Source organism: Melospiza georgiana, chromosome 4, assembly GCF_028018845.1.
Source record: "Melospiza georgiana isolate bMelGeo1 chromosome 4, bMelGeo1.pri, whole genome shotgun sequence".
Taxonomy (NCBI): Eukaryota; Metazoa; Chordata; class Aves; order Passeriformes; family Passerellidae; genus Melospiza; species Melospiza georgiana.
The window spans coordinates 31,514,661-31,539,445 of NC_080433.1; the positions used below are offsets into that span (position 1 = coordinate 31,514,661).

The following is a 24,785-nucleotide window of genomic DNA, read 5'->3' on the forward strand; positions in this document are numbered from 1 at the left end:
TGACTTTTGGCATGGTGCATGAGAGAACATGACCTCCTTGTTTTGGTTTATTTTTAAACCTGTCTGCTGTAGTTTTGGCTGTTCCCATTACTTGGTATCAAAGCCTGGTCCTGCTCTGAATCCTCCTAACCATCTGGCCTCTGCAGTGCTTTTGGCAAGGGCCTTTTGAAAGCTCATGTGCCACCTATTTAATTTTTTACCTTTTAAAGTGTCTTATGCTTCAGGTTCATTCCTGATTCCATTTAGAGGTAGTGACTGTAAGCATTATAGATTATTTTCCTCATAATTATTAGCTCCAGTGAATTCCCTCGTCTTTCTTTCATCCATACCAGTCTAAAAAAATGTTCTCAATTCTCCTTTTGTGGAAGGGTCTCATCAAACTAGAGGCTTGTGTTGTGCATTGCTGAATGCAATTCTGCTGCTTCCCTCGCTGGAACAAAGGGCGTGAAAGAAACCTGCCATTAAAAATTAGCAATTAAAATTTTCTATTTAGAATTTTTAGCATTCTTAGTGATTACTGTATTTTTGTGCCTGAACAGGGGATAATCTAAAAATAGTTGATGACCAGCATGCTTGAAATTTCAATTTTTCAAGAGGGGAAGTATAAGCCTGTAAGCACAGACCAATGGCAACTTAGTGAGACAGTTTAAGAAATTACTTTGACTAGGTCAAAGGTTCTCCCATGTTATTTTTCTTTTCTAACACAAAATCATTTCTGACATTTATATTATTCTAAAGAGTAACATAAATGACATTTCTTTTTGTTTCTTGTGAGGTTTTAAAAGACCTTTTTCCCTGGAAAGCATGAGCTTCTGCTGCAGGAGCTTCAAGTGCCTCTGTGAGCGAGAGGGGTTGACTCTTGGACAAACCAGTCTGGGGTGGAGACGTTCATTTGCAGCAGTGGGGAGCACATGGCCCCACCAAAAGCCCCATTTACCGTGTTAGAGGGTCCCTCAACACACCAATAAAGCATCCATCCTGGGTATGGATACAGAGCCTAAAGCACCATATGGAATCAGGAGCCTGCGAGCCATCTGATGCCAAGCAATCCTGCGTGTTTTGCAGGATTTCAGTACCCCAGCAGGTGTTAGATGGGCTGATGCATCCTGGAGGAGCTCTGGGTGACCTGCCTGGAAGTCAGTGGTTTCTCCCAAGCTCTCTCTCTTTGTCATGGATGTCTGGTGCTCATCCTGGGCATTGTGCAACGCTGCTCGGTGGGGAGGCTGGGAGGGACCCTCTCATGCAGGGGTTGGCTCCAGCTGATTCCTTATTGGTGCCTATCAGGCTAGCTGATAAAGGGATAGACATGTTGTTTCCAAACACCAGGGCACTTGGAAACAAAGTGACTTCATTATAAACTTGAGACACCTTTCAGAAAGCTGGAAGGGGGATACCAGACCCCATTTTGCCAGCTGTTTGTTTTTGTTGCTGGGATACGTTTGTTCCCTGTGTGAGGACACGTTTTAATGTGCTGCTTAGCAGGGACAGTTAATTTTCAAGTATTAATCCAACTTTATATTATGCTGCTAAATCTCGCTGCGTTAGCGGCTCAGCTGGGGAAGCGGTGAGGTCTCAGCTGGCTGGCAGGCAGCCCGTGGGGCAGCCAGGGAGAGTCACCCCAGCCTCAGAGAGCATCACCAGCAAATGGCTTCGTGCTCACGTGCCCACAGCTGCAGGCACTGGCTGCCCTGCTTTCCAGAGCACTGCCACGGACAGGATCTGGCCATGGCAGAGGGGAGGCATGTTCTGCTTCCTGGCGGTGCTGTGTGTTCCTCAGGCTCCTGGGCACACAGAGGGCAAACCTCCACTGGGCAGTGAGCTTTGCAGGGCTTTGCTCTGTCGCTGCAAAACTGTCCCATCTAGAGGAGGGGCTCCAGATCACTGGAGTGAGAAGCTGACATAAGGAATATAACCCATGAATGCTTGGTTGAGGAGCCTGGCTTGGGGCCAAGCTGCTGCAGGGACAAGCATATCAGCAAAAAGGTAAAGGATCAGCCCTCTTCAGCTAATGCTTGGGACACTACTGTAAGCATCTCTGAGATCCCCAGACATGAACCTTTACTTGGAGCTAAGGAGCATCTGGCAATCCCAACATTTTCAGCATTTCTGTGTGTGCTTATTTTTTTTTTTAAGCAAAGTGAGAAGTGAAAATAGTCCTTACTGTCTTTTAAAATATATTACAGCTATGTAAGAATACAAATCTTTCAAGGCCATATCTCTCCTCATGCTGCCAAATGAAACACAATATAAAACTCCATTGTTTTACTCTTGTGTTTCCTATGCCTTATGGCTTGAACAATGGATCCTCTTGGCTGAAGTCCATCCCAGCAACGATTTAATTTGGGAACACACTTCACCTTTCTAAAAATAAGGAAAACTGAGAAGAAGAGCAAATAAGCTGTACTGAATAAAGATCTAAAATGACTTCTCCAGGATCTGAAATTAGAGAAAATATGTTATCCAAGGAATGCATAAAATAAAATAACATAAGCCTGCCTCTATGCAGCAAACTCTTTCCTGGCATTTTAGCCCTGTTCGACAGTCTGGACTTTTTCCAAAGAGAGAGCAACAAATCATCAGTTATATATATATTTTTTCCCCTCAGACACTTACTAAGAACCAGGCATACACACAAAAATAAAAGAATGTAGAAAACATTTACTCACTTATTTTTGCTTCGCAGTGTTTTTAAAGCTTTTATCTCAAACTGTTACCCAGAAGTGAATGTCAGACCACAGCAAAACCAAAACCAGATAAATGGAACAAAAATAAATCTAAGGGCCTGTGACTTACTTAGGCAAGGTGTGCACTTGGTGCCTTTGCTTAGAAAAAGAAGAGAAGCAGAAAGATAAGCAGCCATGCCCTTCTCAGGTGGTCTGTATGTACATGGGACCAAACCATACCTGATGCTGTAGTCCAAAATCCCATGTTCACGCTGAGAGTGCCTCATCCCAGCACACAGCAGGTGAAGGAGCACAAGAAAGCCTGAGGTCAGCATGTGCAGCTCGGCTCAGGCAGGTGGTACCACCAGCTGCAAGCCCTCTGCTCTCTGCTGACACTTCCCCTGAAGAAAACGGGGGCTGCCATAGGGATACAAGACTGCAAGCACAACAGCACTCACAAAAGCAGGGTCTCTGAATGGCTCTGTAAACCTCCTGCAGCATGCAGCTGGTGCAAAGGGAAAAATGAGGAGGGGGAGGCCGGGGGATGGAATCTTACCAGTCAGGGAATAATGAGAAAAGTCCCCAGCAAACCCAGCCATGGAGAAATTTGTTTGTAGAAACACAGTCGTGCTGGGAGTGAAGGTGGGCACAGGCCAATTGTAAAAGTACAACAGAAGGAATTTCAATGTGTTAGGTAATAAAGCTGAGCCTCCTCACTGGCTGTCAGTGCAGTCCCTCATGGGGACAGCAGCTCTGTTTCACACAGGAGACCACTCACTGCTGATGGTGTTTGCAGCCCCCTGCACTGCAGGGATGGAAGGCTGGGGGTCTGAAAAGCCCCACTTCAGCTGCAGCAAGGCTGGGACCTTCCCCTTCTTCCCCCTGTCAAAAACACAGCCTGAGCATGGCCGCCCAGATCAGGTATTTACTGTCCCTACTACAAGGTGGGTTTCACCTCTAAACCAGGGATGCCCCTTGAAAGGTGGCTGTGTACCAGTGGTCTCTCCTCCCTCACCACCTGCCTTCCCACATGCACTCAGCATCAAAGCTGCTTGGGCTTCAGGGAATGAAGCCACCAGTGCCACCCTTGGGCCTCCGCCCCTCTTGGCTTGTCACAGCTGGAGAGCAGGATCTCAAATGCCATTAATCCTTGCAACTGCTCAAGAAAAGTAAAGAAACAGAGCTGCAGCTAAAGAGAGAGCTGTTGAACGGGGCTGAGACTGCCAAAAGGCCTCCTACGAGGTCCATTTACTAGAAGATACTAAAGACGTTAAGTTCAAGCTCAGATACCATTGGTGGGTCACTATCCACCTTCCCCCTCATATTTTAGAACTTCTTTCTGGCTCCTCTAAGAGACCAGCCTTCTGCTTCCAAGCACAGTTGGCTTCCCATCCCTGCAGAGCCCCTCCAAGATGCCATTTGCAGCTCTGAGGCTCACATTCACCCCCCTGCTGCCAGGGAGGGTTTACTGCCTGGTGAGAGGCAGCACAGGGATGTCTCCCTGGTTGGGAATGGTGCTGCCCTTGCAGAACACGTGGTGGGAAGCCCTGGGCATGGCACCTGGCTGCCAGGAACAGAGGCTGCAAGCTGGGCTCAGGGGCAGCCATTTGCTGGTCTTAGTGGCCATCAAAGCCTGTGGCAGTGGCTGCCTGAGTGGGGGAACTGGCTGCAAGCATGAGAAGACCAGCAGAGGAGTGGCAGCTCCAGAGACCCCCAAGGAGGCGAGGGACAGGAGGGGATGCCTTAGTCCTCTTATTCCTCTTTGCAAGGGAGAAGGGGCAGGCTGGGGGCAGGCTGGGGGCAGGTTGGGGGCAGGTTGGGGGCAGGCTGAGGGCAGGCTGGGGGCAGGTTGGGGGCAGGTTGGGAGCAGGTTGGGGGCAGGCTGAGGGCAGGCTGGGGGCAGGTTGGGGGCAGGTTGGGGGCAGGTTGGGGGCAGGTTGGGGGCAGGTTGAGGGCAGGCTGGGGGCAGGCTGGGGGCAGGTTGAGGGAAGGTTGGGGGCAGGTTGGGGGCAGGTTGGGGGCAGGCTGGGGGCAGGTTGAGGGAAGGTTGGGGGCAGGCTGGGGCCAGGCTGGGGGCAGGTTGAGGGCAGGTTGGGGGCAGGCTGGGGGCAGGCTGGGGGCAGGCTGGGGGCAGGTTGGGGGCAGGTTGAGGGAAGGTTGAGGGCAGGCTGGGGGCAGGCTGGGGGCAGGCTGGGGGCAGGTTGGGGGCAGGTTGGGGGCAGGCTGGGGGCAGGTTGGGGGCAGGCTGGGGGCAGGCTGAGGGCAGGCTGGGGGCAGGTTGAGGGCAGGCTGGGGGCAGGCTGGGGGCAGGCTGAAGGCAGGCTGAGGGCAGGCTGGGGGCAGGTTGGGGGCAGGTTGAGGGAAGGTTGGGGGCAGGTTGGGGGCAGGCTGGGGGCAGGTTGGGGGCAGGCTGGGGGCAGGTTGGGGGCAGGTTGAGGGAAGGTTGGGGGCAGGTTGGGGGCAGGCTGGGGGCAGGTTGGGGGCAGGCTGGGGGCAGGTTGGGGGCAGATTGGGGGCAGGCTGGGGGCAGGTTGGGGGCAGGCTGGGGGCAGGTTGGGGGCAGATTGGGGGCAGGTTGGGGGCAGGTTGGGGGCAGGTTGGGGGCAGGTTGGGGGCAGGCTGGGGGCAGGCTGGGGGCAGGCTGAGGGCAGGCTGGGGGCAGGTTGGGGGCAGGTTGAGGGAAGGTTGAGGGCAGGCTGGGGGCAGGTTGGGGGCAGGTTGGGGGCAGGTTGGGGGCAGGCTGAGGGCAGGCTGGGGGCAGGTTGAGGGCAGGCTGGGGGCAGGTTGGGGGCAGGTTGAGGGCAGGCTGGGGGCAGGCTGGGGGCAGGCTGAGGGCAGGTTGAGGGCAGGCTGGGGGCAGGCTGAGGGCAGGTTGGGGGCAGGTTGGGGGCAGGCTGAGGGCAGGCTGGGGGCAGCCTGGGGACAGGTTGAGGGAAGGTTGGGGGCAGGTTGGGGGCAGGCTGGGGGCAGGCTGAGGGCAGGTTGAGGGCAGGCTGGGGGCAGGCTGAGGGCAGGTTGGGGGCAGGTTGAGGGAAGGTTGGGGGCAGGCTGGGGGCAGGTTGAGGGCCCTGCCCCACAATGCAGGTGTGGGCAGCCCCGGTGGGGCAGCGGGCACAGCGGGTGATGTCCCCCAGGGGCTGGGGCACTCTGGGGCACACGGACACGCTGCACAGCGTGGGTGGAGGAGCTCCCAACACGCACACTCAGCTGCTGGCAAGGGGCCCAGGAGCTGGCAGCCAGCCTGGGGGAAAGAACAGAGAGAAACACCAAAAGAGACATGACCCAAGGGGCTGGGCTGGGGACAGGCACTTGTGGAGGTGGCACTCCTTGGCTGCCATGGCAGGAGGGCAGCAGGGAAATCCATCACTGCTCTGCCTGACTTGGCAGCTCCCATTGATAGTACACCAGAGGAGTACTATCCCATTGATATGGCTGCTCAAGTTTTGATCCAGAATCGAGAATTTTGGGGACTGGGCTGATCAGCACACCTGCCCAGGGGTGACAGAGCCCGCTTGTGAGAAGGGAAGTATTTCTGAGGATTAACAACCCAAGGAGGAGGCAGGAAGCTAGGAGGAGGGGTCAAAGATCAATTTTCATTCTGGCAGCAGGTTAAGAGTAGGGAATGTGAGTGCTGCCTCTGAGGTCTTGGATAGCCCAGTATATGAACTGATGATCTGGAAATAAAGATGAGCAATATACCGAACATTTCTAAAAGTTGACTCAAAGCTATTGACTCTTGAGGAGATAAAAAAGGACTGAGTAAAATGCAAATTTGGCAAATGGGGAACACCACATATTTGCCAATGATCAACTGGATATGTGCAAGGTCAGAAGAGGGAAAACAAATTGCACATAAGAATTACAAAGCTCCAGATGTTCTCTAGCAACCCAAGAAATAATATGGATGTCACACAAACCCTGGCTCTGAAAGTAGCTGCAAGTTAAAAAAAAAAAAGCACACGCAAAATATTAGCATGCAGAAGGAAGAAATAATATGGAAAATATGATAATGCTATTATGTAAATGACTAGCACGGCCTCTCTGGGAATACTGTCTGCAGTTCAAGTAAGCCCTTCTCAGAAAGGGCTGATTAGGGGCATGGCAAATTCGCTCACAGAGAGATCAAAACGATTGGGGTTGTTTATCTCAGAAAGGAAATGAACAAGAGGAGATTGGCATGGAGTGAGCCAGTCCAGAGCTTCTGTTTTTCTTCCTGTTTAGTTCTATCACTGTCATATCTGGTGTCGCTGAGAATTGTGTGAAGTGATGTGGCTCTCCTCTGTTACACACCATTTGCTCCTTCTCTCGCCCTCCCTTCCAGGGGAGGCACAGCACATTATGTTTTATATTTAGGTAGGACCTGGGGAGGAGGAGATGGCTAAGGAGAAATATATATGCCCCAGAGACACCTCATAGTAGAGAAGGTGAGAATGGAAAAGTGGGATTTACACCTGGACAGTGGAGCAAAAAGTTCTAGCTTTGGGAGTCTCCTTCCACCAGCTCAGGCAGACCCCAGAGAGGCCGCCAGCTACTGCCCTTCTCCTAGAGCCTTGAGGCTTCCAGACCAAGCCTTAGTCTCTGGGGATTCCTTGGAGATAAAGAAAAGGAGCTTGAATTTGATAAGTTAGTTTGCAAAAAGCATCCCAGAAGTCAGAAGTACCTTGAGGTGCAGCATTGACAAATAGCTCTCTTCCAGGGGATGGTCAGGTCGGACATTGGGGGAATTCCTTTGCAGAAAGGGCCATTAGACATTAGGGATGGGCTGCCAGGGAGCTGGTGGAGTCACCGGAAAGACTGGACGTGGCACTGGGTGCCATGATGTGGTTGACAAGGTGTTGTTCAGCCAGAACCTGGACTCCCTGCTCTCAGAGCTCTTCTCCAACTTCACGGAATCCGCGATTCGTGACCGTGGCGCACGGCAGACACGCTGCGTCTCGGGCCAGCGTGCTGTGCTGCGGCACACGGAGCCCCACGGGGCACACGGAGCCCCACGGGGCACACGGAGTCCCGGGCAGCGGGAGCCCCACACGGCACATGGAGCTCCACGCGGCACACGGAGCCCCAGACGGCACACGGAACCCCGGGCAGCAGCAGCCCGGGCTGCCGGGGCCCTTCCCCGCCGGAGCACCCCGGGCTGCCGAGGTGGGCCGGGCCGGGCGCGGGCCGCCCCCCTCCCTCCCGGCCGCCAGGGGGCGGTAGCGCCGCGCCGCCGCCGCCCCAGGCCCGCGCGGCTCGCTGCCCGCGGCGCGGGCGCTGCCATTGGCGGGCGCGCTTGGGCGCCCGGAAGCGGAAGCGCGGCGCTGCCGGGTGACCCCGGGAGCGGCCCGGAGCGGCCCCGCGCGCAGCCGGTGGAAGCGGGGCGGCCGCGCTCCTCCCGCGGGGCTGAGCGGCGCCCGCGGCCCGCACCGGCCGTTACCCCGCGCCGTTGGACAGGCGGCCCCGGCGCCGAGCGGGGCCCGCCACCGAGCGGCCGCCGGCGGGGCCCTCGGGGAGGGAGAAGCTGACCCGGATCCCGCCGTCGGTCACCCCTCTGCCGGTCGCCCGCCCGCGCCGCACAGCTGTCCCCCATGGCCGCGTGGTCCCGGGAGGCGGTGCTGACTCTGTACCGGGCTCTGCTGCGCCGCGGCCGCGGCCTGCGCTACACCGACCGGGATTTCTACCTGGCCTCCATCCGCCGCGAGTTCCGCCGGAACCAGGGGCTGCAGCGGCTGGAGGACAAGGAAAGGCAGCTGGAGAAGGGGCAGGCTTTCCTGCGGAGCAGCCTCGGGGGCCTGGTTTAGCCATTCCCTGTAGCTCCCACCGGTCCCACGTACCTCCCTCTTCTTTCCAAAATCCCCTCGCCCGCCAGAAGAGATGATTAACACTCACTACCCACCACTTTCTTGAAGAAGTCCTGAAGGTGCTTCCACAGGCACACCAGGAGGGCTCTCCTGTTCTCTTCACAAATGCATTAGGTCACAGGTAGGTCATTTACAATGATGTAACCGTGCTCTTCATGATGCTGTTACAGTGAGCGTTGCAAAAGTGCGGGGTTTGTTCTGTTTGGGGATGACAAGTGAATGTATTCTTGGTTCATCCACGCAGGAACATTCCCGCTGGCTTGCTTTAGAAAAAACACAGGGCAGTTTTCAACCACCCCAGACAGGCAGGCAGGCTCAGAGCCTTGGACACTGACGCAGAAAACAGCCCTAAAGTCACAGTGCAGGAGTTTCTTGGGGTTTTCATGTAGGTTCACTTGGGATCTCCCTATGGCTACAGTGATGGTAAAATGTCTTTTACCGGATCACAGAATCATTGAGGTTGGAATAGGCCTCTGAGCTCATTGAGTGCTATCTTTGACTGATATCCACCTTGTGACTAGAAGGCACTGCCTGTCACGTCCAAGTTAAACACCCCCAGGGATGGTGACTCCATCACCTCGCTGGGCAGCCCATTCCAATGTCTCATCACCCATTCTGTGAGGAAATTCCGCCTGATGTCCCGCTTGAGCCATCACTGGCACAGCTTGAGGCCATGTTGGCCTGACAGACTCTTTAAATTTAAATCTCAAGGTCACATTTAATGGCAATTTGAGGACACAGAAGTATACATGTAGGAAAATATTCATGTCAGTGTTTGACATGATTTGTCTGAGAGTCAAACCCACCAGCCTCCAGGGCAGGAATAAACATCAAATGAAGGCAAGGGAGCTGTTCTTTTTATGATGTGTTGTGGTCTCTGCTGCTGATTCTTGGGTGTCTTTGAAGTATCTGGGGTTGGACACTGTTCAGAAATTAATCTGTGAATGGAAGCTCTGAGACTGCCTGTCACTTCTTGGGGAAGATTCCACTCTGTGCCAGACAGTTGACCAACCATGTATTGCCTTGTCTGTAAGCAAAATCACACTTGTTACATTAGAGATTACAAAATAAATTGGATGTGCTTTGGTTGGGAAGCACAAATTATAAGAAAAATACCACAATAGTTAGAGGGTTTTGCTTAATATGCAGGATTTTATTGCAAAACACTGTGGATGTAAATTTTGCTTTCTTTCATTAAACCTCTGCAATTATTAGAAACCTCACCTCAAATTTGGATGTGTTTCCTGAGGCACTGGATGTTGCTTGGTCAGTGCTGTCCTGGCACTGCTGGGAACAAGCAGCAATTTGAGGGAACATAATTGGAGAGGGCGCAGGGCTGGGTGGTCCCTTCCTGTGGTAAAGCCTGGGGCAGCAGCGGGTGGGAGGAGGGCGTGAAGCACCATTTTGTGCCACGGTGTGCCTCCTGTCCCTCGCAGGTGAGATGGCAGGCGCTGGGCAGCGCAGGGGGAAGAAGGATGACAACGGCATCGGCACCGCCATCGACTTCGTGCTGGCCAACGCGCGGCTGGTGCTGGGCGTGGGCGGCGCCGCCATGCTGGGCATCGCCACGCTGGCCGTCAAGAGGGTGAGCGAGGGAATGAGGAAGGGAATGAGGGGGTGCCACGGCCGGCACCCGGCACGGCTCCGGGAGCGGGGTGCCCGCAGTGGCCTGGGTACGGTGGCAGCGTTGGCCCCTCGGTGACTGAAACCCTTCCCGCTTTAGATGTACGACCGGGCAATCAGCGCTCCCAGCAGCCCCACTCGCTTGGGCCAGTCGGGAAAGAGAAGCTGGGAAGAGCCAAACTGGCTGGGCTCCTCCTCACGCCTGCTGACCCAGGACATGAAGAGCAGCCTCAGCCGCTCCCTGCAGACCCTTCCCACCGAACCTTCAGCTGCAGACACTGGTAAGAGGCATGGTCATCCTCCTGCATCACAGTCATCCAGGCCTATAAACCCTGCATTTGTTTAATGGAGTGCAGAAGAAGGAAATACCCTGTCTGGCCCAGGATTTTTATGTTTTTCTTTTAAGCAGGTGCACTGGCAACCTGAAGAATCAGAACTGACATTGGGAACAAATCAGTAATGATCATCTATTTGCACTCTTCATTCCTCTCATGACTGCATGGTGTTAAGCTTTATTCTCCCTATTTTTTGCTCTTTTAATCTGAATATCTAATCTTTCCTGATAGAAAGCTATTCTATTCATTTCACGCACTCTGCTGCCTTTCTTTGGGTCATTCCAGTTTGCTTGCATCTTTTTAAGGGGGGAGTATTCAAGCTGTGAATGTAGTAGCAGTTTATAATGGCATTTCCTGTATTATTGCTACCATTTTCCCAATAATTTCTGGATCGACATTTCCCTGTTTAGTGCTGCTTATCACTGTGTTTTTCTTCAATAGTCTATAGGAAGTGTCCTGTAGTTTTCTTTCTGGGTGGGATAATCAGTAATTTAGAATCCAGCCATGTTTTGTTACATGTGATTAGTTCTTTGTTCTCAATGGTTTTACTTTCTATCCCCGATTTATACTTGGAGATTTAAACTAAAAATCAGAATCAAGCTATTAACTTGACTTCCAGATTATTTTAAAGGAAGTTGTCTTTGGAATGGCAATAGTTTTTTCTGCTGAGGAAACATTAAAAACTAGACAGCTGTGTTAAATGGGGTCTAGACATTTTGATTGGAGTCCTCAAGCATATGGGCTGAATAATAAAAACTTTGATGATGGTGTCTTAAATTCTTCAATTAGAAGTAAATTAAAACTCAGTATGGAAAAATAATTTTTTTTCATAAATAGGCAAGGAAATCCAGTTCCCTATGGTTTAGTGCATTATTTCCTTTACATGAAAAAAGCTCAAATCTGTCCAAAAGAATCCAGTGGGACAAGAAACAGCAGCTGCTGAAGCTGGGATAGATGGCTTTGTGTACAGCTTGGTCAGCCATTCCTCATGCGTTGTGTGGCCAAATCATCAAACAAAAATTGCTAACAGCCAATTGCTTTAATGGGGCCACTGACTTGTGGATTTCTCCTGTGCCCCTTAGGTGTCATAGCCCTTCCAAAATTCTCTTAGATCTGTAATTCCCCTTTAATTATCATTGTTAATATCTGAAACTCTTTGTCCATGTTAAGAGAAATCTGAAATGGATGGGAAGCATCGATTTATTTCTTTGGGAAACCAGTCAGAAAAGAAGGGACTCAGAGAATCTGTGCAGGTCAGATATTGTTCAGTAATGCAGATACAATGTAAACCTCGTGTTGTTGCATTGTGCCTCTGAGTGGGCTCTCTGGTCTTTTTGCAGTGAAAGTTTCAGTGGGGGTATCACTGGAGCTATGATGGCCTGAGCTGGGATGGCCCCAGGATCTGTCAGCTCATCATCCTAATAACTGCTGATCAGGCTCCCAACAACTGTTTCATTTCCAGGTGGCACAGTCTTCTCTCATATGCTAGTCAGGACTGGGCTTTGCTGGTAATTTGTTTCAATGGTAAAAAGTCAAAGAGATGATGGTGGTTGTTCAAAAGTGTTTTATTCACTGATCTGGTGTCACACTAAAAGCTTTTGAACTGGTAACAGCACTGAATTTTTGATGAAATTGAGCTATTACCCACGTAGCCATTAAAATTACATTCTTGTACACAATATTAGTCTGGCTAAATTTCAAATCTAGTAACTTGTTTTCATGCATTTTGATGCTCTTACTAGTATGTTTTGAAGTTCATTAGCACGCCCCTTTGGAGTGGTAGCTCATGAAGCCTGCAAAATGTCTGCCAAGGGCTTTTTGAGACCTGGGAGGCCGCAGTTCCGCGCTGCAGATTCTGTTCTGCACAACGCTTCGCAGCGAAATGAGCTGCAACCTCAACAGTTCTCCTTCTGTCCTGCAGACTTCTGTCGACCCACAAAGGCCAAGCCATCTGCCAAGAGGAGTCAGGTGGAGCTGAAGAAGTCCCGCCTTCGGCTGTCGCTGCAGGAGAAGCTGCTGGCGTACTACCGGCGGCGGGTGGCGATCCCGGCGGACGAGCAGGCTCGGGCCAAGCAGGCGGCCGTGGACATCTGCGCGGAGCTGCGCAGCTTCCTGCGCGCCAAGCTGCCCGACATGCCCCTGCGGGACATGTACCTCAGCGGCAGCCTCTACGACGACCTGCAGGTAACTCCTGGGCTCCTCGGGCAGCAGGCTGACCACGCAGGGGCGTTTCAGCCTTCCCTGGTGGCGCTGCTGGCTCAGCGCAGCATTCCTCAGTAATAAGGCCCCTGGTGCTGCCTCTCCCACTGTGGAGCCAGGCGTCGATTTCCACAGTGCTGTTTGAACAGGCATGACCAGGCTGCTCTGTCATTGTCTGCAAAGTCTTTGCTTTTTTGTTTTGTCCTTCTTTGTTTCTTCTCTGTCTCTTCTTTTAGTTGTGTTTTTCTTGCCGTTTCTCTGGTACATGTCTGTTTTCTCTCCGTCCCTCTGTAGCCATCCAAATACATTTCCTTAGAACTCCCATGTATTCACGTAGGTCTTTCCTACCCTTTTTTTTTTTTTTTTTTTTTCTTTAATGCATGACAGACCTGGATTGGACAGCAGTCCCTGCTACAATATCTCCCTGATGGCAAGATGCCCATGGCTATAGTGAGTGATTCAGAGGCACACTTCTTTGTTTGAGTCAGAGCTCTGGAATGGAGCATGGAATGTCCAGTGAAAATTAGACCTGGGGTCTTAATCACATTGATGAAAAGGGATCTTTAACAACCTTTTTCCAAACAATGTGGCAGACCAGGTGAGGGCAGTGTACCTAGCTGTAGCATTGGATTATTAAACCTTGGCAACAGAAGCTTGTCAAGAAACTTGAAACTCTGTCTCCTGTTTAAATTGTGGTGTTGCCGTGCCCTCGGCCAGCTGCACCTCACAATCGAGGAGCAGATTTAAAGCAATATGTGGCAGAATGATTCATCTATATGCAGTCCATGTCAGGTCTCTAAATAGTACATACCACGTAAGCACTAGCTTCAGCTATACCTTGGAATTATCCCACTGATGGCTGGAAATAGTCCTTCAGAATGCCTTTTAACAAAGGGAGGCTGGGAATCCCACGCAGAGAGGAGAGTGAGACAGCTGAATCCTTATTCCAGGTTCCTTTGGACAGAAGGCTATCTAAAGGTGGTGAATAAAATGAATGTGGAGAGAGAAAGCTTATTCTTATTGACTTTTCTCTCTTGTGAAAGGTAGTGACAGCTGACCACATCCAGCTCATTGTACCTCTCATGCTGGAGCAGAACCTGTGGTCGTGTATCCCCGGGGAGGACACTATCATGAACATTCCTGGCTTCTACCTGGTGCGTCGAGAAAACCCAGAGTACTTTCCTCGCGGGAGCAGCTACTGGGACCGCTGTGTGGTGGGAGGTTACCTTTCCCCCAAAACTGTAGCAGACACCTTTGAAAAAGTTGTAGCTGGGTCCATCAACTGGCCAGCAATCGGGAGTCTCTTGGACTACGTGATCCGTCCGGCAGCTCCCCCAGCAGATTTGACTCTGGAAGTGCAGTATGATGCAGATCGGCATCTTTTTATTGACTTTCTGCCATCCCTGACACTGGGGGACATCGTCCTCGTTGCCAAACCTCACCGACTGGCCCAGAACGACAACTTGTGGCGCCTGAGCCTGCGGCCGGCGGAAACGGCGCGCCTCCGCGCCCTGGACCAGGGGGATTCTGGCTGCCGCTGCTTGTGCCTCAAGATCTTCAAAGCAGTGTGCAAGCTGAACCCGGCTCTGGGACACCTCACTGCCAGCCAGCTCACCAACGTCATCCTGCACCTGTCCCAGGAGGAGTCCGACTGGTCCCAGGACATGCTGGCTGACCGCTTCTTGCAGGCCCTGAAGGGGCTGATCCGCCACCTGGAGGCTGGTGTCCTCCCTAGTGCCCTGAACCCCAAGGTGAACTTGTTCTCAGAGCTCACCCCTGAAGAAGTGGATGAGTTGGGCTACACCCTCTACAGCTCTCTGTCGGAGCCAGAGGTCTTGCTGCAGACGTAATGGGGCCTTACCTAGGGAAGTGTTGATAGAGTTCAGCCAATGCAGACTTTGATTACTGCGAATTATGTCTCCTCCACTTCTCCCTGTCTCCCTTTCTCTCTCTCTCTCTTCACCACTCCCCCCTTTTGGTTCATTAGTAATTCCTGCTTTGAAGTTGGTGCTCCCACTGAATTTCTTGGTGCTACTGGTCCATTTCCACCATCTCTGCCCCAATAGGTGCCCATTGGCTAGGGAGGAGAGGCTAAAACTGCAGCTCTGAGATCTTCACATAAATTCTGATGAGTTTTTAGTGTCTACCAAAAAAAATAAACCAAACTATGCACTTCTTTCTTCTGTAGTACATTTACTGCAGCAAACCCTTTTTGGTCTGAAGAAGGTGGAACTGGGCTGGTAAATCCAGTAATGACTTTAGCAGACTTGCACTGAGGTTGTTTAATTTCCTCCAGCCTGATTTTCCCCTATGTTTCTTTTTCTCTGCTGTCCTACACTGTCTCACTTTCCTTTCTTTTATGTCCTTTTGGCCCAGTCATGCAGGGCAGACTGAGTGAGATATTTTGGATAGGGTTGTTTTTGTATTTCTGAGTGGATAATGATTACACTGGCAATATTTAGGGCTGCAGAGCTTGAAATTGAAGAATTCCCACAGCTCCTGCTCCCATGGAGCCTTCTCATCCTTTGGAAGCTGGGTTCAGGATTAAGGGCCAAAATTTGTCCAGTCTGCTGCCACACAACGTCCTGTACAGACAATTGTTGTTGAGGCTGTCACAGGGGAGGAAGGAGCCTTTGTGGTCTGGTTGTGTGATGAGGATGAAGGAGCAGAGCTTGCTGTTCCTGCCTAGCCAGATCTCCTGGGAATGGCCTCGGGAGCGGAGAACAAGGCAGCTCTTCAGTTGTCTCTGGCCTAGAGGAAGAGAGGGTGATCATAGGGGAGGGGTGGGAGACACACATGGGAATGGGGATTTTTTTTTTTTTCATCTTTCCCCCAAGAGCTTATGGCTGTTTTGGTTTACTGGAGGTGGAAAAAAGATTGCATGCCTCAAAGGGCTTTGGAAGAGCCACACACAAGCCAGATTCTCACCAGCTCTAAAGGCTGTGAAGGTGATAGAACTGAACTGGTGACATCAGCAAGGTTCTGTCCCATACAGTGATATTAGGGTACATATACAAAGCTGGCATTTAGGGATGTATTAGCTTTGCCATCTGCTCTGTGTGCTTTAGTCTCCTCCCCAGAACTGAGGCTGTCCATCCCTTTCCTCATTCCCATGTGCTGACTTTCCAGTGCTCCCATTTAACAAATACTCTTAGAAAGCTGGTGAGAGCACACCTTCCCATTCCATCTCTTTGGACCTGTTGGCAGTGCAGTTGTGCTCACTCCTGTCTGTGGCTGCTCTCAGGCTGTAGACTCTTTATACTCTGCATTTAGCCACCTGCTGTCTTCAAAAAGTGGGAGAGAAGGTGTCCCCCTGAGTGTGGAGCTCTGTGTGTATCTCAAAAGACCAGCATAACTATTGTTTCAGAAGCATGTTTGCCTTTTCCCTGCTGTAGGAGCTTTTTTCACCCTTGCTGTCCAGCCTCCTTAGCCAGTGGAGAGGAGTACTGTAGCAGCAGAGTTTGGAGGGAGCAGGAATCCTTTTTTCCTTTTCTCCTCCCTTCCTCTCAGGACTTCCCCCATCTTTGAAAGAGAAGTTTCAAGGTGAATTTCAAGAGTGGAAGCACAGAGGGAAGTCTTTCACCCTGGGTTTTTTTTAGAGGCAGTGCTGGTGAGGTGAGGGAGGGAGCAATTTCTCGGACAATCCGTCCATTTTAGCCAGTGTGTCAGACAGCATTCTGTAAACAGTGATAACGCAACGTTGCATTTTAAATTATTTAATCTTTAGGGTACTGGTATTTTCTAGACTGCCAGATGTGTACTTTGGAGTCTGTGTGTGTATATAAAGTCTATAGTCTATCAAAGGTTAACAGGAATCCCATTTGTATGACTTTGTGTTTTGCAGCAGTCAGTGTTGTTCAACTGTTGATTGCTCTTCACTCTGGTTCCCAGACTTTTTCCCCCTCTTCCTTCCCTTGCCCCCCCACTGCCTTTCTGATGTCAGCCTTTCTACCCTAAAAGCAGACAGATGAGACTTGGAGCCTATAGGCTACTGGGGGGAATTCCCCTTGTTTTTAATTACTTGAAGGTCAACAAAAATATTAAAATATCTGGGTTGTCAGGAGTTCCCCCAAAGCTCATTTCTTCAGTGTGATGTCACCCCTCACTGGTGCTGACTCCAGTACTGTGGTCTTCACTTTTTAACAGCAGTGTGGTTAGAAATGATTAAAACTCTAGATACAAAAAAGAAAAGGTGAGATATGACCTGAGAACAGTTGTCACATACATATCTGTATATATAATTTTTTACATGAATGCTTTTACTTTTTCCTGACAACCTAATGAATTAATATTTTATGGCCATTTTTTGCTGCTATTGAGCTCAATTTGTGTATCAAATGGAGACTGAAGCTGCCTTTTTGCCTTTTTTGTAGACTCTGCTCCACTTCACTTGCATCAACCATCTCCATCATTTCTTCCCTTCACTTTTGCCCTCTTGTGAGCTGGCTATGAGTCTGTTCTCAGGAGGCAAAGGATCACTTCCCACAGGCAGCCACCACAGCAGGCAATAGCTGCCCTGGCAGTGGCAGTCTTGACAAAGGCCAAAGATGTGATGGGTCACAGGGACACTGCAACTAGGAATATTTTAAGAGCAAGGTCAGGTATAAGAGGCAATAGAAGCAGGGAAGAAGGTGTAGGCAAAGTATGCAGGAAACAACCACTAATGCTGCACCCAGCCTTTGGGTCAAACAGAATGTTGCAGAGTCTTTCAAACTGGCACCTTTCAGTATTAAATGCAGTACATGTGTTGATGTACGGCCTGGAGGGCTAGCTTACCTGCAGGTGGGCTGCTTCCTGGCCCAATCTGTAGCACAGAGCAGGAGAACTAAAGCTGAATGTGGAAGCGCAGCTCCAGGCCCCCTTCCTGGCAGAGCGGCTCAGACAGATTGATTGTAAGAAGCCCAGGGCACGCATTGGGCTGGTGGCTGCTCAGCTCCAAGAATGTCTCCCTGTGTTCTGCTCTAGCTTAGCTCACACAAGCTTCCCATGAGATTGTTGTCTTATTCCCTGTAACCACAGGGTGAGGACCAACTTGCTCAGCTGTGGGTTTCACTGCTGCTGAGCTCCACTGCTAATCTTTCAAGTCAGATGGATTTCTTTTCTCGTGTTTAAAAGCAATTATGGAAACAAGAGGCTGCTTTCTGCCCCCTGGCAAGCTGCCATCAGGGCCCTCATTCTTAGCATGTGGGCAGAGCAGTGAGAAGTGAAGAGATGATGCCTCATCTCTCCCAGGCCTGGAGGCTGTGGATTTGCAAAGGGGAAAGTCCAAGTGCATGATCTGTGACAGAGTGTGTGGAATTCTGAAATAAAATTACTTTCCACAGTAACCTGGTTGTCTCTGGCATGTTTATAAACAAAGGAACCTCTCTCTCTGCTTTCATCTCGGTGCATCACCTTCATGCTGATACAATCCTGCACCACAGCAGTGCTTGGGGACTGACTTGCCCCATGCTGATTCACTTGCTTTCCCTTTGCAGCTCTTGGCATTCAGCACTTCGCAGCTTGTCTCGAGGGAGCAATCAGCTCTGCAGCAGCGTCCTGCCCCTGGCAGCTTTCACAGCAGTCACAAGACGATGTGTAATTGTGGTGCTGAGCCTCTCCTCTCCCCGATATGCCCCGACAGGCACCTGCTTTTCATGTGGCTCCCCAGACTTCAGAGGCTTCCGTGCCTCTGGAATATTAAACTTTCCTGGGCGGGCTCCCCCACCCTTGTTCAGCCACACCCTGGTTTTTGTGTGCCAGGCCTCTCTTATCCAGGCATCAGCAGCGAGGAAGCTGCTTTGCCAGGGGCCCATGTCTGGTATGGTGAAGTTCTTTACAGTAATTCCCAGTTTTATGTGCCTGCCTGGGAAGGTGGAGTAGAAATGTTGGATGTCAAACAAGGTGTGAAGTCATGCTGCTGTTGATGGGTCCCAGGCTTCTTAATTCTTGGAAGACAGGCTACAGTGGCAACGTTGTCCTGTAAGACTTGTCTTAATGAGGACTCTGTAATTAACTGTTTTAGAGGGTATTTTATGATACAAAGGGAGCCTGCATCTCCAACTTTTTTTCTAATATCCCTTGCCTGCGTTGCTTTGCTTTTTTTTTCCTTTAATCTGTTCTGTAGAAACAGATCAGATGAGATCATGCACATTTCCTGCCATACAGAGTCTTACAGGAGCAGCTAAAATAAGCTGCTCTGTGAAATCTGTGTCAGGCATTATCCCCTCAAGTTAAAGCCCCTGGAATGCCTGGAGCCTGCAATACATGGTTAATAGAGACAGCGGTTTGCCCCTGTGCATAAAAGCTGTCCTGGCATGAAGAGGGAGGAAAGATCAAAAGATAAGTGTGTTTAATGTAAAGAAGAAATAATTGAGGGGAGTGATGATAATTATTGCAAGTATGGAAAAAGTTGCTACAAAGAAGAGGAACACAAGTAGTTCTCCAGGCTGCAAAGACTTAGAATCTCTTTTGTTCTTAGCCTAAGGAACAAACACCCTAGGAGGAAAGTGAATTTTGAAATAAGCAAAATATTTTGCCCACTTTTTTATATAACCACAGTCCTGTCCTGGATATTAATGTAGCTCAATTTACATTTTCCTTATTTACTTTTGCATCTCTTAATTTTCAAAAATAAATACATAAATGCTGGCCTATTTTTTATATAATCTTAAACTGGGGAGGAAAGAATGACTGAAGCCCAAATTTGAGATTATCATGCTAAACTGTTGAACTGCATTAATAATGTTTCTTTTTTTGTTCCCAAATACTTAGTTGCATACATGGTTTTTTAAGGTTTATTTTAGTATTCTAAACTTTAGAAAAGCTGCAGACAGCTGCTGCTTTTTAAATTTAGTCTCATAGAATAAAAAAACACCTCTTCCAACTTGTAGTTTCACAGAAAAAAAGAGGAGCCTCTTCCAAATGAGGAAATTTTCTTCCAGATAAGAAGAAAATTTGGCTCGCTACCTGCACTATTCAATGGCCCTGCATGGCTCACTGAATCTGGGACTGGATCTTGAAATGTGGGGTTTTGCCCACAGATGCAGCAAGGAAGAAATGGGAGATTCTACCTCCTACCAGTGAAACCCTGTGTTGGCTTCCAGCCCCAGGAGAACTGCTTGAGAAATCTGGATTTTATCTTCTTTATCCTTGTCAGGCTGAGTTTATGATCTGAAGGATTCAAGAAATATCTTCCCCTCCTTTTTATTTTCCTCTCTCTTTTTTTTTTTTTTTTTTTGGTAACATTCAAACCTTCTTAGAATAGGTTTAATGTCCCTTGCACAATCAAGGATAAAATTTTTACCAGCATACTTTGAGAAGGACAGCATTACTCGCAAGTCAAGGACCCAGAAATGGTAAGCAGGCTATTATTCCTTCCTTTACAGTATGTGATCCTGTGGAATAATCTTTCAAACAATAAGGCAAAAGAGGGTGGTAAAACCAGTGGGTAAGGCAGGGAACATCTCAAGTCACTCTGTAGATAGAAGACATTTTTGTCATTTTACAAAAAGCAAAGAGAATGGGACACAGAGTTTGGCTCAAGGAACTCAAACTTTTCATGATCTTAAGCTTTGCTAAGTACTCATGCAGAAGTCAGTTCTGAACCAAATCACATTAAACACACTAAAAGTTGGATTGATTTTTATTTTGCTGCCCTGGTTCAATTTCCCTGGCTCCTGTGGCTAAGTAGCTCTTTGATCTGTCTATTAACACTCAGTGCTAAGCTTCTCAGGGGAAATATATAAAAATTCTAACCACATTCTTCATGAAAAGCCTTCTCCATACAAACAAAGGACAAAAGTTGCTCATTTGTGTTACTTGTTTTGTTTAGGATATTCTTTTGTTAGGCAACAATTCCCTGGCTTCAGTTCAATTCCACCTTTCCCCTTCCTCTCTCTGTGGTAGAATTGTCACTGTTCTACAGAAGCCCAGGGGTGACACTGTCCCGTAAGACATGCCACTACAATGATCCCAGTCCTGTACAGCCCTCTTGTCTCATTGTGCTCAGCATTGCAAAGGACAGGCCTCAGAGGCAGCAGACACGAGGGCACAAGTGGCAAATGTTGGACTGTGCTGGCTCTTTACCTCTCACAATGGGCATCACTTCAAAACTCCCAGGGCCTCACCAGGCTCCTTACCTCCCCTGAAAGGCAAGAAGCAATTTGTTCCTGGAAGAAGTATTGCAGAATGACATTTTTGCCTTCAGATTCCTGAATTTATTTAGCACAGGGGACCTTGGAGACAGTAAGTACCAGCACTTACATGGATAATAAGATGTGAATCATACTTAGCTGCTGCTTGTTTGCAGCACTGTCAGAGGTGTGCTGCAGCCAAGGCACTACAAGGCACAGCAGTCCCAGAGGCTGCAGAGCTGCAGCTCCCATGGTGCTTGTTAGAGAGCGCTGACAGGGGCCCAGCTGCCTGGCACTCACAGGGAGGCTGGGTTCTGCTCAGGCAAGGACGTGACCAAGGCACAAACCTTCTCTTTTACAAATTGCTGCCTGGCATTGTGAGAGAGACAGTAGAAAACATCTAGACCTAGTCTGGTGCCTTTTCTTAAACAAGGAGCAGTGAGCTTATGTTTTGGGCTAGTAATATTTCTCCTCTTTTTAAATTTTTTTTTTTTTGTATTTTTTTTCTTTTTCTATGTAAAACAAGACAATGGATGAAGAATAATGCATCTTCAGTCCATCACTTTGCATTGCCAAGGAGGATGTTTGGTGTCACCAGCTTTGTGCCCTGGGACAGATTTACCCCTTTGTGAGCCTGCCCTGCCTAGGGGAGACCTGTATTTCTGATAAGTGCATCCAAGCACATCTTACTGACACTGCATGGCTGAGGTGAATGGCTCAAATGTTACCTTTCTGAATAGCACCAGCATTGCCTCAAACCCAGAGATGTCTCCTCCTGAAGCCAGGACAGGGCCTCAACAGTCTCACCCTCTGAGTGCCAGAAGAGCAGGCCAGCTGTGCCTCCCCAGCAGAGCTCCTGGCTCCCGACACCCCTGGGTTAGGTCTCAAACCACTTCTCTCAGCAGTCAAGCACAGAAACCTCCTCCCATTAAGAGAACTGCAAACCTCCCTCACCAGGCACCACAGCAAAGCAGCAAGAGGGCAGGTGGGTTGAGAGAACACAGCACCTACTCAATATGGTACTTTGGCTGCAAAGTGTTCTTTGGAGACCATTATCCAGCCTGTCCATGGCCAGGCCACCTGTAACACACCTGAGGAGGCTCTACTGAAGCCACCTGTCAGTCCATGTACAAATGCAGGGAGCAGAACAGGCTCAAAGTCTTCTGAAAGAATCCCTCTGACACAATTTGCCAAATCCCCTAACACAGAGGCCTTAGGAGGGAAAATGGCATTCCTTCAGGAAAAGCTATAAATTCAATGGTAACACAGTTGTGTCAACATCCACCAGGACCTTTTCTCTCCTCCTTTGTAAACAAATATATATTAAAACAGTACAAAGTCTGCTGGTAAATCACTGAGAAGCTGTTGCCTGTGGAGAGTGGAAAATTATTACTGAATAATGTCTGCAGCATTCCTCCCCAGGGACCTGGGCAGCTTCAGCCTCAAGAGTGACTTATCCTCACATGAGTTTCAGAGCTTCATCTGAATATTTGTTGTGTCAGTGTTCTTGCTGAAGCTGCCGGCCAGCACCAGAATCAGAGACCTCGTCTCACATACCCTCAAAAGATCCCCTGACTGCTCTAAGGGGCTTTGAGAAACTGAAGGAGAATTCCACTGAAGTTCACTCACTCACTGGTGTCTGGGCTGGGATGCTGCAGTCTCATAATCTGTACCTGCCTGTCAGGCCTCAGGTCTTGCTAACTTCACACTGGAAAATAGAAAATAAGCAATGTGCATTGTCACTGTCCTCCTCAGCCTTTTGCACAGAAGGGCACAAGACACCTGGCAGGTGTAACTCCAGCAGATGCTGATAACTTGCAGGTACAGGTACATACATTTTGATAGACACAGAGCACACAGTCTGCAGGGGGCTCACATCAACTACAGGCCCATGAAGAACAATAGTTGACATGAAATGTGTTTCTGTTCTTTTATTGCTTGGATAACTGGAAGGCTTTTGTTTGTGTGTTAAACTGAGCCCATATGTGCTAATGCACATGAAGGATTATTCTTGATCCCCAAGTCCTTTCATCATAATAAAATAAGGCTGGACAATGAGACAACTAAAAATATCCCCCAATGGTCTGAACAAAAGTCAGCATCCCCTCCTCTCCCTCCTTAACACATATTTTTTGCTAAACATCATTTTCAGCCAGTTGTAGCTTTGCTTAGGAAACTCATGCTTGGGCAAGTTACAACTCACCTCCCTCTTACCAGATTTGCACAATGTTTTTACTTGTGGCAGCTGGCCACAGCCTGGCTGATTCTAAGTTACTAAGCCTCTGGAGACACATTATTTTGTGAGCTATCAGCATGTGCCTGGCATGCCCAAGTTTGTTCAGTAAGAAAAATGTAGGTGGACAACCAGGGTTGTTTCCATAACTGTGTGAAATAATTGAACTGTAAGTTACAGATGTAAATTGCAGATTTAATCCTCTTTTTTATTAGTCTCATTTCTAATGTCAGGGATATTTACATAGCAGGATGGAAACAGAAGACAGTGAGGGAGTGGGTAAGCAGTGAATGATTTATTAGAGATTCCATTTGGTGTACTAGTCCAAAACAAACGAGGCAGAGCATATGGATAACTTATTTTGTATGTAATAAAAGATGGATGTTAATACCTCCCAGCCTGATCTTTAATCATATATATTTGCTTTTTGATCTAGTTTTAAAATGGAACATCTATAAAGAAATCCCTCAAGAGCTTACAATGAGAATCTGGCAGAAAAGATCTTTCAGATAGTTGTTTGTACCACATGAGGAAAGAAGCAAGCAAGCACTGTGAATTAGTCTGTGCCATAGAGGTTGTAGGTACTTCTCCCTCAAAATTGCTCAAAATGTCTCTGCTTTGCCTCATTCCTCCCTTGTGTTTTCCTCAGCACTCTGTCTCCAGGAAAAATTCCTGCTAGTCTCTGGAAATGCTTTGTTCATTGAAGTGCAGGGTAAGGCTTCCTGTCCCTCCTGATGGAAGGTTGGAAGGACTCAAGTTATCCCTCACTAGAATCCCCTTGGGGCTTGCCTGACATTGACCCTGCTGCAGAGCAGGCAGTGCCCCTCCTCCCCAGGCAGCCCAGGGCCAGCAGAAAGCCCATCTGCTCCTCTCCGGGGCACTGAGGCTCGGTGGGGCCCAAAGCTGCCTGCCCAGTGCCACCAGTGCCACCATGGCCACCATGCACTGTCCCATGCAGTGTCAGCCCACCTTCCCCCCTCCGGCTGCAGCTTTCTCCAGAGAAGAGCAGACATCTGTGTCACTGTTACTTTTGCTGGTTCCCCTCCCGGCCCCAGCCATTCCCACTCCTCCCAGCACCCTGCTCCCCTGCTAGAGAGGCCCAGCACCTCCCTGCCACTGACAGCCCCCGAGAGCATCCCATGCAGCCTGTCTAGACTGTGTGAGGGATGTTACTATGGAAACATTTACATCCTCTCTGCCTTTGGAGTGCTTACTAACAGCATTCAGCATGTTTGTCTCCTGTATTCTTGCTGGTGGAAGAAGAAAATCTTTTCTTAACAATGTTTACTTTAACAAGAAAAAAACAACAACAAACAAAAACCAGAGAGGTTATTAAAGCCCATGTATTGACCTTCCATCCTAAGGAAGGAGGAGGGTGAATGAGGAGTATTAGTTTCCCACCTCCTGATGCTGTTTGGCTGGAGCTGGCTCTCTGCAGTGCTGGATTTATCAGGGCACTTCATTGCTTCCCAGCCAGGCCCTTGGCCTCCCTCCTGCAGCCAGCTCTGGAAGAGCAGCTCCTCTCTCCTGCAGCTGGCCCCTCATTTCTGTGTCAGTATGGATCTTGCTGATCCCAGGAGTTCCCTTTGCTGAGGTTCCCAGGGCAGGAAAATAAGATCCATGGTGATAAAGCTGTTAACATGACAGCAGGACTTCACTCACCATGCACACAAATTGGTGCTCCCTCAGAAGCCACCTTTTTGTGCTGGAAATTAAATTTTCTTCAGAGCTACTCAGTCTCTGAGCAACAAATATATTATGTAATATTGGAAAGAATT

General features: G+C 49.4%; 2 protein-coding genes across 2 annotated transcripts; both read left to right on the forward strand.

Annotated features, from left to right (window-relative positions):
- Positions 1-8,146: 8,146 nt before the first annotated feature.
- LOC131082923 (mitochondrial ribosome and complex I assembly factor AltMIEF1) lies at positions 8,147-8,443 on the forward strand. The gene has a single exon (XM_058023146.1). It carries the CDS (start codon positions 8,231-8,233, stop codon positions 8,441-8,443), a length of 213 nt encoding a protein of 70 aa, XP_057879129.1. The 5' UTR covers positions 8,147-8,230.
- A 93-nt stretch (positions 8,444-8,536) lies between these two features.
- Positions 8,537-17,987, forward strand: MIEF1 (mitochondrial elongation factor 1). Its single transcript, XM_058023145.1, has 5 exons — positions 8,537-8,624; positions 9,940-10,088; positions 10,227-10,407; positions 12,383-12,645; positions 13,704-17,987. Exons 2-5 carry the CDS (start codon positions 9,945-9,947, stop codon positions 14,508-14,510), a joined length of 1,395 nt encoding a protein of 464 aa, XP_057879128.1. The 5' UTR covers positions 8,537-8,624; positions 9,940-9,944; the 3' UTR covers positions 14,511-17,987.
- The last annotated feature ends 6,798 nt before the right edge of the window (positions 17,988-24,785 follow it).